The 16,721-nt window shown below is 41.1% G+C and overlaps 2 protein-coding genes across 2 annotated transcripts; one reads left to right on the top strand and one right to left on the bottom strand.

Moving 5' to 3' along the window:
• The first annotated feature begins 9,791 nt into the window (after nt 1-9,791).
• LOC136713008 (C-X-C chemokine receptor type 3-like) lies at nt 9,792-11,179 on the top strand. Its single transcript, XM_066689902.1, has 2 exons — nt 9,792-10,539; nt 10,944-11,179. The coding sequence occupies exons 1-2, from the start codon at nt 9,792-9,794 to the stop codon at nt 11,177-11,179; spliced, it is 984 nt and encodes a 327-aa protein (XP_066545999.1).
• On the bottom strand, nt 10,857-13,055 carry rmi2 (RecQ mediated genome instability 2). Its single transcript, XM_066689774.1, has 2 exons — nt 12,683-13,055; nt 10,857-12,318 (listed from the first exon to the last, which is right to left on the bottom strand). Exons 1-2 carry the CDS (start codon nt 12,984-12,986, stop codon nt 12,170-12,172), a joined length of 453 nt encoding a protein of 150 aa, XP_066545871.1. The 5' UTR covers nt 12,987-13,055; the 3' UTR covers nt 10,857-12,169.
• Nucleotides 13,056-16,721: the final 3,666 nt, after the last annotated feature.

Genomic DNA, 16,721 nt, shown 5'->3' on the forward strand with positions numbered 1-16,721 from the left:
CAGTGACTTCTACTGCAGTTTGAATGTAAATTCTGCCTCACTGGATGCTCATAAATCTCGACGAATAAAACGAATAATCAAATCTGCCTGAATTGTATTGTAAGGAACCTGCAAGGAACTCTTGTTATGTCCCATAGAATGCAGGTGACTTCAGGTTCTTCACTAATGGGCTGTTAAATTCAGCTCACACCAGCAGCAAACAAAATCAGACAAATGGACAGACACCATCCGTCTGGCTCTGGTGGTAGATGTATAGTTCAACAGAAAATATCACACGGCTCTTTTCTTGTGTTGCAAACGCACATGAGCGGATTGTTCTATGACATGCGGACGTATTAGAATCGAAGCTGCCTTTGACGTGAAGATTGATCTGTTTATCTCATTTAGTCGTCTTCCTGGAATGCATAATCCCATCCTTAAAGCAGAGAAGGAAACAGAAACGACAATTTTATGATTCTCTTGAGTCGTGTAATATACCTGTTTACAGACCTTATATTTGGAAAGGCCAGTTCCCCGTCTCTTGCATAATCTGCTGGGCCAGCTGGCCATGAAATCAACTGTTTTCTATTGAAATACTTATCCATGGTAGGCTTTTCCAGGTCTGAACTGGTAAAGACTTGGTAGCAGTAAGGAAGAGCATTCCAGCATTAACCTAAGTATTTATGTGTGTGTGTCCCCTTAGCTGTTTTTTCTACACCACCCACTTGATGTCGTCTCCTTTGGATAAGCCTATTTTGTCTGACAGAAGCAGGAGCATTTCTAAATGCTTCCACTGTGAAACAGAGATAACAAATTGCTATTGACACTTCTAAGTCCTCCATTAGCAGGGAATGCTAACATTTGGAGAAGGCCTGCTTCGTATTTATGTAGGGATCGCACCAATTATCAAAAACAGCCTCTTCCCTAACCCTGTCCTGTTCCCAGCCTATAGGTATGGAGCCCCCCCCCGTCCCCGTCCCCCAAGGGTCCTACTTGAGTGTCTCCGGGGGTAAATTGGGCCTCCACAGGATAAATATTTAAAAACTTGCACATTTAGCCAGCTGTAATTAAGCAACGGAGGAGTGTTTCTCAGCTGTGAGACATCATTTGCCGCTTCATTGTGAAATATGAGCAGAAACACACTTCTCCTGTGACATGCAAAAAGCCCATTGCTTTCCAAACACAGAGTTGGAAACGAAGTCTCCCTTTTCTGGGATTTATGCCTCCGAGCTCCACTTCTCCAGTGTTAATAGCTCAGTGTTTAAAACCGTGCTAGGTGGTGCAACCTCCTGTATGGTCCTGCACTTTTTAAGGTGCTGTTTCAATTTCCAGCCATCAATCATCCTCGGCCTCTGGTTCACAGACCATTTAAGGGCTGCGAAGGGGCAAGTAACTTGGTTGGTGCTGAGGGAGTTTTCTTTTAAGGAAGAAAATGCGCTTCATCGTGATTGTTTTTATAGAACGAATCAATGACATTCGGCAGATATCCAGTGTTTAGAGTGACTCATTGCTCTGCATTGTAAATGACACAGAAACAAACTGTATCATTGTGTTTCAGCACAGATGCGCCATGACATCATCGGGATTTGTGGGAGGCAGATTTAAGAACTAACAAAAGGGGATGGCTATCTTTTCCGATATAGATTTTACAGCTTACATTAGGAGGGGAAAAAACAATTGGAGGAAGAGAGAGATCGCTTTTCTTTCAAACTTCAGATTAAGGTGTGTTACAAATATAAGATAAAAACGGGAATCGTAAAGATTTGCTCAATCGTCCCAGCGTTTTAGTTTTATAAACATGTAACTGGAAACCAACCGAAGAACAGCACACAAAGAACAACCTTTAGAAATAAAACATCCTGTTCTGTCAAAGACTGCTGGCATTATTTACCATGCAGACAATGCTGGGTCTATTCACTTTACTGGACATTTTCTAATCACCCTCTCACATTTCCTACTGAGACATACATTGTAAGAATTCAATTGTGTTGTATTAAAAAACAAAAAAATGCATCGAGGTGGCCTGCTATGCAAACCATGGCATTTTCTGGCCCCTGCTTTTCCTGTGTTTTCTGCACAGATTGAGGATTTCGGCTAAATCTGCCTGAGCCCACGTGCAAACTAATTTCTTAATTTTTAAACGCAGCAGCTGAGAACCATTGACAGTACACCCCAAATAATTGTTTAAATATCGCTTAAATGGATCGATGTTAATGCATTTCATACTTCTCAGACCCCCGAGCTATGGATAATTTGTCAAAACTGTACTTAATTTCTGCAGTGTCAGGGTGTCAAGGAGCTATGTGGTGAACATCGCTTCACGGCCATTATATCAATTGCAGGTACAACTTGAAGGAAAGTGCCTGTAAATATTTAAAGAAAACACTTCATTAACATTAATTAATACGAATAACAGGAGGTAACTGAACTCACACCAGTCAAGTGATGTGCTGAGGGAACCTAGCTGTCACACTCCAGAAGAACTCAATGAAGAATTAATTGGCGGCTGGGTGTTTTCTTTGGACATGGCTGCATGTTTACCCACTCCTGTGAATACTGAGTGATATTGTCTGCCTACACATGGAAGAACGATTCCATAAGGAAAGTCCCCCGCAATAAAAAAATATTGAGTACCACACAATTCACGTGAAAATTAGATGGCTTTTTTATGCAGTTTTAGTGGTACTCTCTGTCTGGTACTCCCACTATAAAATCTAACATAAAAGACATGGAAACAGCAAACAAGCCATTAAGGAAATAAAAGGCTTTTCCTTTCATGTCTTTTTTTCATTGAATATTGCGGGATTGTTTTTGTCGAGAACTTCTTATTTTCTTTCTCTTTTGAATTGAATTTAATTATGCCACATGGTAAGACCTGAGAGCCACAAAAGGTTGACTTCCATGGTCCGTACACCTCTTAATCTTGAGCCAAAGTGGATAACTAAAAATAAATAAGTATGTGAATAAACACATGGATAAAAAGGTCACATTGTGTGCTTTCCTTCGTTAATTATTCTAGACTATTTTTTAATTCACCTCTAAACTAAGAAATCACAATGTTTTTGTTAAAACTAAAGTGTGTTCCATAGTGAAGTCCCAACCCCATAGAAAAAACCTAATCAAAATATCTGTCCCCATTAAAGCAACCACTTTTGTACCAGATATAAAATACAACAATACCTTTGACCACCTGTCTTGGATAATTTTTCAAATCTGTCTGGATTAAGATGTTAAAAGAATAATGACAATAATGGCAAAACTACTCATTATGTGGTTTAACCATGCCAATCTGCTTTGTTTCCTAAATTAGGAAATAATAAAAGTAGCGAGTTCAAAGCTCTCTGGTTGGCCTTTCAATTTTAATAACTGTTTCCTTGGTTAGAAACCATGAAGTTACCAAGTCTTTACACCGTCGTGATTTTTTGAAGAGAAGAACTGAATGTTCAAAGGTGCCGTTCTCCTATTAATTGAACGCTGCACTGGAAACAACAGATTGATACAAGAAAGGAAAGCCTGATTAAAATCTTTGAAGTGTAATTATTATTTTGCCAGAATTCTCTGTGTATTTGCTTTTCTCTATGCCAGCAGCTTTATGTCCCATATATCTGAACTGACTCTTTTTTCTGGAGTGAAGATTTCCATAAAGATTCAAACCTTCAGAAAAATAACCTAACCACCTACAATAGTCAGTGTTACTGCACGTGTCAAAAGGAGAGATCCTACACTACCATTGTATTATCTCAGTAAGTTACCTACCCCATTCCCAGCCCCAACAACAGCTTGAACCCCACCTTACATTTAAATAATATTTTGAAAGAATTAAGCAACTGTGCATCCAGACAGGCTCACTTTTGTTTACAAGTTTATAATGCGGTGGATGGGAGGGGTGGAGGGCTTGTGTCAAACTTTAAGTGTGTAAGTCAGTAAGTGTGTCTTAGGCTTGAAAAGGGACACACTCAGCCAACATCAGTGAAGTTTCTGTCCCACTGCTTCCTTCATCCAGTTTCAGATCCTGAACTAAATTATGTTTTGACTTCGGTCTTTACCTTTGAGTCAGGGACGTGAACAATATTTAATTCACAGTGAGAAGGAGCTTATTATTCCTAAACTTGTCAATTTTTCTACTGATGACAGAATGACCCACCTTTATAATGAACTGTGGATTCTGTCTGTTCAAAGCCTTCATTGTTAAGTTGTGTGCATAAAAAAATAAAAAAAATAATCAAAAACACCTGTGTCTGCCTTATATAGGATCACAAGTTGATTCCTCTATGATGATTCAAGATTTTAGGTTTGCTGGCTTCACTTTTCCACGCGTATATTTTAGGAATGCTGTCAGTTAGAGGGATGGAATATGAATACAGTATTTAAGATTCATCTATTTTATTACCCATTTCATTCAATTTTCCCAAAAACATTTATGATGGATGGAAATTCATAAGCTCTGTGTTTTTCTGCAATCCGGAGACTAAAATCCAATTGACTTGGCCAACGGGAGCTAAAAATGAAACAAAGTACAAACAATACTAGGTGGCACCATTCCAAAAAGATACTAAACTTCTTCTGATGGGTGCTTTACCTCTCAAAACACACACAGCAGTTTGCATTGGTTTGCTAATGTGTTAACACAGCTATCGATGAACATGTGACCATTATTCCAGGCTGCCCAGAGGGAATATTTATTGCGTTTCTGAATGAACTCAAGTAACTGCTATGACTTAATTGCAAAACGCACACTACAGGCTAGGAGGCACACACTCTATTATGTGGTAGACTCTATCATGAGCAAATATAAACACTGCCTGAACCAAACCTGTAAATGGCCTCCTTGCAGGCCTGGTGGTGTTTTTTTACATCTCATGTCAATATAAGAGTTTTGGACTGCAAAGGATACTTCAAGGGCATTTGAACAATAACTTCATTCAAGCTGCAAAAGAACCAGCAGCCCAGCCTGCATGCTCCGTGCAGTTTGGGTTTCTTGTGTGCGCTTGTAGGATTCTGTTTACCGGAGATAAACTGAGGTGGGGGGGGGGCAAATTCTTTCAGGAAGGCGAACTGGATATTAATCTGAAAAGATTAACCCTGCTGCATTTGCTTTAGATACTCAGAGGAAAAAAACTTCCTTAATTGTGTATGAATGATGCACTTACGCCACTGTGAACGGTGAATGAATTGGCTGAGGAAATGAGCAGGTCAGACAGATTATCAGAGGAAGTCTCTGTTGCTTCTGTGTGTTCGTAAGAGCGGTTGGACACGGGTGCATTGTTCTATATACTTTATTTCTTAAATGGTTGTGTACTGATTTCCATCTGTTGTCATTGAATAAACTCCAGCTACTCACAAGATTGTTTTTCTTTGCCACATCATCCATCATCTTTTGACACTCTTCGTTCTCTACACCAGAACGTCTAATGATCTCCGATGAGCCTTTTCTTGATGGCTCGAGCTTCGCTTGCAGTCATTTATCTCATATGGCTGTGGTAAAATCAGCATGACGTTTCCCTCCTCAGGGCTTAGACATCGAACATTTGTCTGTTAGTCTTACTACAGTGCACAGACAACACAATATATGACAACTAACGAGGAAACAGACACGTTTTCATGTTTAAATGAGAGGGCTGGTAGAAATTAGCAAAATGTGATATAAACTTAAATAAAATGAAAGCAGGCATAACATACTATAGCTGTGAACAGTGCGAGTTGCTTGCTGGTGTGACTAAAACGGGACCAGAGAGCACTGTGTGTCTCGCCACCTGTCGCATGTCCCCTAAAAGGCACCATTGTGAGCTTAAGGTTGGCTGCCTGTCACAGCCGCGAAGTTCATGGAAAGTGTTTGTAAGCTTTGCACAATCCCGAACATCTGCCAAACCAGGACGTCATCAACCGGCCAGCCGGCCCTGCACCCACTGCACCCAGTGCCCCCAGCCCTGCTCTTGCAAAGCCCTGGCTGTTCATGTAAGTTTTCCAGGAGAAGCCTGACCAAAATAAATAAACACATAAATAAATAAATAAGTGAATAAATTTGCTTACATTTTCCTCAGACGTCAAGTGTTGACTATGGCGGAGTGCCAAGCCCCCAGGAGTGGGCATTTGGAAAAATTCCTGTTACCTCGCCCACTGCCTTTCCACACAGCTACAGGGAGGTCAATCTAGGGTCACAGGTCCTGAGATTGACTGGTAAGAAAGTAACGTGGTTTCCTGATCAGGTCCATAGTAATTTGTACCTAGCAAAGACAAATCGTATTCAGATCTTGAAAAGCATTCGTATTCTCTGAAACTATATAGCCATAACACTTGGCTCTGGGCCAGTGTGTTTGTTGGTTTGGTCAATACAGTTCTGAAGTTCCTGGATTTGCAGACTTTGGAGTTTTAATATGAGCTGTTCACATTAATGTGCGACGCTGAGACAACGCTGAGTCTAGGACAGGGCATCGGCGTGCCATTACTGTAAGGGTGACCTGTAAACCGAGAAATGCTGATTTTTCACAGGACTTCACATTCCACTGAGGTGGGTGGTCTTCCTTCCCCCTGTCACCCCCACTCATCACCTCCCGGTGCTGGGTTAATGGGTCACTTTGTGAAATAAGTATAAAATGATCATTACAAGACGGAATAGGAGGATGGAATTACTGTTAGTGGAGACAGCACCCACCAAAATAGGACTGTGGGGGAGGGGAACCTGAACACTCCAACATGGCCATACAAAGCTGCTCTTAAGTGTGACAGAGAAATAAACCGCTTATTGAATTATAACAGGTATCTTTTTAGTTGAACAAGAAATCCATTACCTTTGGAAACTAGTAGCTAAATGAGAGAGAGAGAGAGATGAGAGTTCAAACACAGATTGAAAAAGCAGGGCTCAGGAATGGCAGACAGCTTTAGCAGGTAGGCGTTTGGCCGCCGAGGAAAACGATGCTGGGAAGGGATATACTGAGAAAAGGAAACATGCTGAGAAAGAGGTCAGTTTAGAACAAAGCCTAGACTCCTACACAGCCAGGTGCCTGGACAGACTTGCAAGACATTCACTGAAAACTCATGAAAATACAAGGCTGACTGACTGTGAAACTGGTCTGCTGACACACCTTTTCTAAAACATCTGTGTCTTCGTGTATATCTCAAACGGTCTTCGCATGCTTTAGTCAAGGAAGACGTTAGTGCATGGAAAAGAAGTCTTACACTAGAATATCTTCCTGGATAAGAAGAAGTAGTGGTCTGATTCCCAGATTCACCTTGGCTAGAGATGTTTAAACTGTATGGTATTAAAGGGGAGAAACAGGAACAATAGAGATAAAAGGTCATATTGTAACACTGGAAGGCACCAGAAGTTGGTACAACGAACTGGACCCTGATCTCCCAGTCCCCAGCCACGCACTCTGCCGATTCACCAAAACAGTTCAGACCCAGTGGCATATGTAAGATATGTGCTACAATGCTGTGAATGCTACACTGCCTCTTGTCCACCAGAGGACATCCCTGCTGCACCACACAGACAGAACAGCCGCCTCCTGGCTCCAGGTAACAATATGGTTTCCACCAGTAAACATCTCCAACCTCTTCAAGTAGATGGGAGTGGGAGGCAGCTGAATATCCTCTTGAAGTCTTCAGCATGTCTTTATGGAAGCAGAAGATACTTTGTTTGTTGCTGCTGGCATCTCTTTTTGTGTGGCAGTGTTCTTTTTTACAGACCAGTGATGCCTGACTTTCTGAAGCTGCTTTCTAGTGTCCTACAACTCCTGCAGCCTTAAATTGTGCTGTGTCAAAAAAACAAAAAAAACAAAAAAACCTATTCAAACCAAGTTTCCACCAGTAAATTTCATAGGCTCCATTTCAAAGGATCCTCCAAGATTAGCATCAGACTGAAGAGTATTTAATTACTTGACCTGAAATGCCTCATAGATATAAAATCTTATCACAATATAAAGTTTCATAACGATTTGAGGAGGGAGATGCAGTTTCTTCTTACCTAATCCGGACTGCTTTCATATTTTAATAGTAATTGTAGACCACAACATATTTTCATCTTCTTGACATCTTACACATTGTTACCTCTCTAGAGATTTTGTTTTTACGTCTTAAATAACATCATGTTGACATTAAGAGACCGAATATACAGTAATCTCTTCCTCCAGAACCCCGCTGGTCCAATTCGGTCATTCTATATTAATGAGGGAGGCTTTCCTTCCAAAATAATAAGTATAAAAAATACTTAATTACTCTGCTTAAGTCTTGTGTTATGGGAGGGTTGTTGGGGGGGTGTAGGACAACTCCAGATAAACTTGGATACAGTCCCAAGATTCTCCTCTGAAGTTTGGAAATTGTTTAATGGCTGATCCTGGGCAAGGATGATTTCATTGGAGAAGAATGGTTAATTTCATGCTTCAAATAGCACTTTATCCATCCATCCATTTGAAAAGCAGGTTGGGAGAATATACGATTCCAGGTCAAAAGTGTTTTCCTATCAGTCAGGCTCAAGGTGAAGGACGGCGCGATTTCACACGGAGGAGTGTGGCAGGACAATGAGAAGATCTCTGAGAAGCTACACTGCCATCACACAGTGTCATACTTGGACAGACTCGGACCTCCTCAGAGGTTTTGGTGCAGGAAACCCATTACACTCTTTGTGCCATTAGAAGACTTCTACGTTCCTTTTCACTGTATACAATCCAGTGTAGAGAAAAAGCATACAAAGAAACAAACAAAACAGGCCCTTCGCAAACTTGTAGCTCATCTGCAAAGTTGCAGCTTATTTCATGCCTTATGTTTGACATGAAGTATGGTTAAATTCATACTCTACTCACAAAAACACACACTGCTGTATATGTAAAATGTAAAATTACAACAGCATTACAAACACTGAGTATGCAATATAACCCTCCAGTGCACACGCCTTAAAAATTATAACTAAACTAAACTGTGGTAAAAGAACTCACACCATGAGGAACAGCATGAGAGGAGCCAGTAAATAGAGGAATGATCGGTAATATCTTCATAAACACTGTCAATTTCAAGTAATGGTAAAATACTTATTTCCCATCAGTTTGGAGACTGTCCCATGTGAGGGCAAAGCACTGAGTAGTGACAATGTGAACACAGACACAAGGGGTGCCTGTGTGCGTTTGTTTGTGTGAAGCACTGCTGCCATCTTCTGGACAAAACAAGAATCTTCCTTTTTTAACATAAATATACTTATTTAACAATGTGACTGGCCCAAATTACCTTTTAATTACAATAGTTGCATGTTTATTGCTATTGTTAACATGTATTTATTGATATTTTACAGTCATTTTTTAAACATTATTGTAACTAAGCAATGTTAGGTAACACAAAAACGCCAAAATACTTTTTGATCAAGAGATACTGCGGAATACTGTTTTCTATAACACTATGTCCCATATTCACTACACACATAAAACACATATGGAAATTTATTATGGAGCAGGCTGTTGGTATATGTTTCACATATTGCAGTTATTACTGCAATGAGCATTGCAACAGGTACCTGAATTACACAATTGTATTACTTGTCACCTTGGGAATCAGACACAACGTAATAACTGACTGAAGACAAACAAGACAGCACATTATGAACGCCTCTGAACAGGTAAGGAAGCAGACATCAGACCCACCTTGCCAATCATCACAACAGCCCCCACTGGGGACCCATCTGAGCAATAACTGGAGACAAATTGGCTCCAGTGGGGGAGGCAATCTGAGAAGCGTTTGCTGTTGGGGTTCACGGTCAAACAGACTTGTGTTTTCCATCAGCAGGAATATATCAAGGCTTGCACAGACTGGCACTCTTCACCTGCACCATGTCAGAAGCCATTGACATTCTCGTGAATGCGTCCAATTACTCCAGCAACTTCAGCCGTAGCAATCACACTATATGCCTGCCTTGTGACTACATTACAGGGGTCTTCCACACGATCTTCATCAACGTGGCCATCCTGGGCAACGGGCTGATTGCCATCACCAGCTTACACAGCCAGCACTCGGGCAACAGCAGTATCCGCAGCCACCTCCTGAACATGTGTCTGGTCAACTTCATCGCCATCTCCTACTGGCCATTGTCCATTGACTGGAGCTTCAGCCACCAGTGGAGGACCGGTGAGCTGACCTGCATGCTGAACTTCCAGATCAAGCAGGCCTGTGTCTACATCTCATTCTTCCATGCCACTGCCATCTCCTTCTGCCTCTACCTGACCATCGTCTTCAACAGCCAGGTGACAGGGAAGGCTTGGTTTGTGATCCTCAAAACTGCAGTGCCCTGGGTGGTTGTGGTGGCCTCCCTGTACCAGAACTTTCAGAATGGCTCCAGGGCGATCCGCTATGACGAGGAGACCAGGAGCTGCAGCATGTCCGAGGCCAAATTCCTGCGCATGGAAGGCATCAACAGAAACGGAGTCATGCTGCCTTTAGTTCTATACTTCTACCTCCACATCCTTTTCACAGTGAAAAGGAGCACAGAGAGGTTCAACAAGCAAGAAGATGGGAAGGTGGTACAGCTGGCCAAGATGTTTGCATTTGGTTATGGGATCTTAGTTGTTGGAAACTTACCAAGTAAGTGTTCACCATTGTGTATTGAGGGAATTGTTCACCATTGTGTATTGAGCAGAGGGAACCTACAGGAACTGCTGAATCTATCCTGAAATCATGTCAATCGGTACAATTTAAAGGTGGAGGCCACTTAACTTGGTGTGTGATTTTTAAGATGATTGCTTACATTTTAGCTAATTTAGCATTGTATTGCAAGGAGGGTGGACACCATGCTACTTAAGTTTTATATATAAAATAAAACTATTGTAATGCATTTTAAATTCCAGCCAATAAGGCAACAAAAGTTGAAATGTTTAAAAGGAAAAACCAAGGACAGCAGCTTTTAATCATTTTTTTAATTGATTTGGCACACACCATTATATCCAAAGTCCAGCCACATGTGATGCCCACTGACGTTTCTCTTTCAGGTTCCATTCTGGTCCTGCTGGACGACCAGTCCCCTTACCTGAACACCCTGAACAACATCAGCAACGACCTGCCCTTCTGCCTCAACCCCCTCGCTTACATCCTCCTCAACTCCTCCATTAAGAAACAAGCCCTGCGTCTCCTGTGGCCCATCCTCTGCTGCCTCCTGCCCCCCAAATATCTCAGCAAAACCTCCCTTAGCATGGGGGCCACTCGCATGACAACAATCACCCAGTGACGGGTCCGAGAGTCTGAAAGGCATAGAATAAAACGGGCTGTTTTTCTTAAAATGCACCTTACTGTTATTTTGACATTTTAGCCTGCAGGTTCTTTGTTAATTCACTGTAACACTTGTATCTTTCTCAAGGTGAGGTTAAGTAAAGAGCACTGTTTTCCAAAGCCTTCACAACAAGGTGGCACACACTTAGCACAACTTTCTCAGTGCCACTGCTATTGTCTGCGTAGAGGATGTTGTTTTCAAGATGGATTAGTCACAAACCTTAAATAAATGTTGCATCTGATTAAATCCACCTGATGCCCCAGTTTGTTTGTCTCGCACGCACCTGTTGTGCTCTAAAGCTGCATCTCTATAATAGATCCCTGGGGGGGCTTTTACTGAAGTTTAATGCCCATTAATTATGTGGAAAATGCCATAATTACCTCCCGATTATAAAAGCATGAAAATAAGGATGTGCATTAGAGGTATCCAGGTCCCACCGTTGCAGAGCACCCTAGGATGACAGCCGCCCACCTTTCCTTTCCTGACTTGTGTTTGCTTTTCCATCAAATAACTATTTAATATTTTATCTGTGTAAGAATCTGCATTCCTTTCCCCCAAAGATATACTTATTGAATGATCTAACTCAAGATATTTTCATGGAATACAAAACAGATAATGTTTAATCCTTAAACAATTCCATATGCTGTAAAAACGTAATACTGAGCAAATCCACACTAATATGCACATATATATCAATACATTCATACATACATATTCATATATATACAGAGAGATGCAATTCATGGCTTCCAACATCTAAAGGGTCCAGGATTCAATGCCTATATACTGCCAAATTGTATATACGTACTGGCACACATTCTATTCTGGCCACAGGGCATAAAGGCACCTTTTCATCACAATTCATTGAGTCGACCAGATCATGCACTTGACTTGGACAAGAAAAGTCCCTTCTGCAACAAGCTTGGCTCACAGCTCCTGGGATCCTGATCAGGGCAGAGTCTGCTGCAGGTCTATGACTTCCAGTTTCCACCCCTTCCTGTGCGTGGGGTTCCCCGAGAGGTCTGCCATCTTCACGGCACGAAGGACGGGCTCCGGGGTGCAGGACTGGACTGTGCCCATCACCATCACGTACTTGCCTGGGAGGAAGGGGCGGAAGCAGAGATGTGTTTACTTTGAAGGTGTGAACATATTTATCTCACATAAATTAAGTTTCTGGGCTACATGTTTTCAGTCATGTACTGGGCTGATAATATGGATCAGTATATAATATGGACAGTTTTATGCTGTACAGTAGCCTAGGAAATGAAACCCCCTGCCCACCTGACACAGTTAACTGAATTAAAGATCAAAGAACACATTCATTTAACACAGTAATACACAATAAAGATAAATATTGCATGCATCGATCCATATTCAGCAGAATGAACTGGACCCACGTATCTATGCGTGTCTGTTCTTCACGCAAGTTACGCATGCGATTTGCCTGCCACTACCCGGTACCTTGAGACAGACAAGGGCTTCCTTTGGGGATGTGGTCCACGCCCGTGACGCTGAAGGTCCCGGTCTCGTCCAGCAGCAGCACCGTGGTGCTGTCGTCCCCTTTCACCTCCACCACGGTGCCCTGCATCCAGACGAGCGACACCTCCAGCGGCGCTGCTGCTGCCCCGCACCGCTGCCTCTTCACGGTACACACCAGCTTACCGGTGGGTCCCAAGCTCGTCTGGCCTTCCCTAAGCTGGCTGGAGAGCATTTTAACCGGGGGGCTCTGAACCACTGCTCCCGGGGCCCGTCTGGAAGCGTCCATGCTTTCCACGCTGCTAAAGTTGCAGATGTTTACCTTCCTAGTTCTTGGCGCTTCCACCCAAGAACCAATCAGAAACCTCCGAACTAGGGGGCGGCCAATCGCGGAGCTCGGAACTGGGGCGGGATTCTTAAATGAAACCCGGAAACGCGGGCTGTGACAGTGAGGGTGCACTTGCAACAGAGCGCACGCCTGTCTGTTTTTCCATGTGCATGTGCCTGTTATGAAGCTTTGAGAGATACTTGACTGACCAATAAACATCAAGACTGCTCCAAATATTACTGTAAAGAGATCTAGTCTTAACTGCAATGCCAGCAGTGGATAGCGAGAGAGGGGATGCAGGGGACCGGATCTGTTTATATTAAGTGTGTGTGTGTGTGTGTGTGTGTGGGGGGGGGGGGGGGGGGATAGATCTAAAACAGCTGATAAACTCAGACAATAACAGGACAGAAAAAACAGACAAGCTGCATTTGTTTATGATGCTATTGTTTATTTGTGGTAAATATGAAGTGTAATGTTTTGAAAGTTTACAGTGTTTACATTTGAACAAGGGCTTTAAACAAGGAAAGGAAGAACAAGACACTAAGAACAGTTTTTGTTATACAATTATCTTAAAGAAAAAAATAGTAGTGTTATTGTGTATGTATACATGCACTGTGTATGTAAATGGATCAGTATTTTATTTTATAATAACCTTAAATGTTTTATATCCAGCAACATGTCTGATTTGCTTAATAGATACTAGTTTAAAACACAGATTTGACTTAGTTTTACGAAATTTACTAAACAGTATTCATAAGGCATGAAATTCTGTCATCATTACTACTTCAAGTATCGGTAGCTCTATTTTCAACAACATGAAATCAATTGATATCTGTACTGTGCTCACCATACATTGCCACAGTGCAATAAAATACATTACATAAACAAGGTTAAAAGTGGGCACACTTAACATAATACAACAAAACCAATATACACAATTTAAATATGAAAGAACCCATTGTAGACATAATAATAAATACACATACAGTAAGAACATTTGTAATAAGTATTGATCCTTTTTCACAATTTAATATCCATAAATTATTTGCTAGTTCAGGTTGCCGTGCGATATATAAACAATATATTAGTACAGCAGATATAGGAAATATATATTAAAAAATAGTGTTAGTTTTGCAATACAAGGATCATCACCCCGAGCAACAGAGTCTGCAGTGCATGAGCTATGTTCTGATTTGCAATTCCTGCAAGAGAAAGGAGAAAAATACCATTACAAACTTAGTCTTTAACACAAACAAACAAAACGACAACAACAAAACATAGACTGTCACTTGAAAGTTATTATTGGGACTGTTGTGATTTTAAGACAATTCTCTTTTGGTCCACTAAGGTTCATTGTGAGATACAGTTTCAGAGTCTAAGTCACATTGGTATTCAGATCAGAGAGAAGAAGTGAGATGGTTACCTGTTGGTGTTGGTGTTTGTGTTGGTGCTGGTATTGGTGTTGTGACCGCACCGACTACAGTGGGAACAGGGGCTGTCTTTCCTCCTTGCAGGCCGATACCTAGAAGGTTGAGGTCTGACTGTAACTGGTTGGAGATCCAGCTGCGAATCAGCGGATCATTCTCAAACGTTTTCAAATCCTGCAGCCCGTTGCCCAGCAGTCCTTTCACCTCCGGCACACTTAGCCCCTGTAGAATGATGGGAATGTGGATCGTTTCATCATCAGTTTAAAATGTATAATTCCAAACAGAAAATGTATAATCTTAAAAAACTGATATCAGTAATGGACACAAATCTCAATTCAATGTTCAGGGATAACATCACAAAAGGAATGTGCTGGGATTGAGGCAACTTGATCTCTCACAGTGCAGAGTGTTTGCTATACAATTGCACTCTATAAGCAATTGGCAAAACAAAAACTCTTTATGCTTACAGCTGAATTGGAGCTATACCCAGACTATGTTGCAAATTGTTGTTTTGTGAACAAAGCTGCCATTATTTGTTAAAGGCAAACAGGAATTCCATTCTCCTAAAGCTGGTGTGCATTTTACTTCATTTTATTACATTTCATATAAGTACAATATAGAATAAATAACTACATTCATTAATAAAATGGTTCTGTTGTATATTACCGACCAGAAATATAAAACACAAAATGCACGTTACAGAAACTGTTTCACAAAATATTAAATAAGTGTATACATTTACCAAGATAACGGTTTCACTGAGACTTCTGAAGGTTGTTATGTCCATGTTAATGTTCTGTGCAGACATGTTCCTTATATCATCCAGAGGGGCACCTCCTACAAACACAAGCAATTAATTGAAATCATGAAAAGAAAATTCTTAATACACAGCACGTTTTAAAACTCCCTCTGATTTCTTTACTTCAATGTAACTAACCATTTAGCCAGTTGAAAAACACAGGTACAGTACTGAATAGTGTGGGTGTAGGATTTGGCACTGGATAACATTCAAGGTATTTTCAGTGTGAGAATTCCTGTATTGCCAAGCCTTTCGCAGCTATGGTGTTCAAAGAGATGAATTTGACACAACAAAGCACAGGTGTTACAACAGCAACATAGTCAAACCTGGACCTGTGAGCTCTAGTTAAACAATGCCTTTATTCTATTGTGACATTTTCAAGAGACAGATAAGAGGCTGCTTTTATTCTATTACAATTATTATTGACTTGTACAGTATTGATTCCATAAAATCCCATCCGCTTTCATACTGTATAAACTATTTGCAGAGCTGTTTGCATCTGAAGGTCTTCTGCTCTGGTTCTCGCAACGTGTCACTGAATACCTCGGCAGACCTCTCTTAAGGAGATAAAGACCCTGGGACTCACGCAGATAAGATTTGATGAGGTTGTAGTATGCCAGCTGATCACTTCTCTGGGCGCTGAAGGCAGATTTAGCGATGCCGTAAATTACTCCTTTCTGCTCAGCTGAACAAGCAGAGACATTCAGCGGTTTTGCGTTGCTGTAGAAATGAAAAATAACTTATTATATATCTCTCAGTCCTGGTGAATCGACAGAGCCTTTAATTGTCATCCAGTTTAGGTCATTCTCACCTCAGACTGTCTTCGGTGATGGTGTTCAGCACACTGATGTTAAGAGCACACAGGTTTGTACCACCAATTGAATTTAGTTCTGTAGCTCCCAGGGAGGCTTGGCTGGCTTTGTTGGCTTGTTTATTGTTTAAATATTTTGTGATGATGGCATTACTCTAAAACAAGGGCAGAAAAATGAGTTGAAACATTTTGGGCTGAGGAAGTTGTCGTTTGTTTGCATCTTCGGTTTGTAAATTAGTGGCAACAGTAGAATAGTGTTATACATATTTTATATATAATATATTAGAGACAGAGATAAACTAGGACAGATGGTGTTGACTCCAAAGTGCTAACCTTAGTGGGGTCCCATGCTCCATTATACGGATCCATCAAAGCGGCGATGGTGTCAATTTTTGTGATAATCCACTTGCTTATCTGGTCTAAAGAGGCTTGACGGGATGTTGCCCCCAGCAATTGAACCTGGTCCTCAGGAACTTCAGTTGGATATGCCTAAATAAAATATAATTTTGTTTGGAAAAAAAATATTATTTTAAGTTTAGAAAAGTGGAGTAATTGTGCACTGCGTCACAAATCTGTGAAGGGTTACCTGTGTGTACAATTAACATGGAAACTGTGAGTGCACAAAAGGAACAAATATACATTTAAAATGATGTTGTTTT

This window comes from Amia ocellicauda, chromosome 17, assembly GCF_036373705.1.
Source record: "Amia ocellicauda isolate fAmiCal2 chromosome 17, fAmiCal2.hap1, whole genome shotgun sequence".
In the NCBI taxonomy this organism is placed as follows: domain Eukaryota; kingdom Metazoa; phylum Chordata; class Actinopteri; order Amiiformes; family Amiidae; genus Amia; species Amia ocellicauda.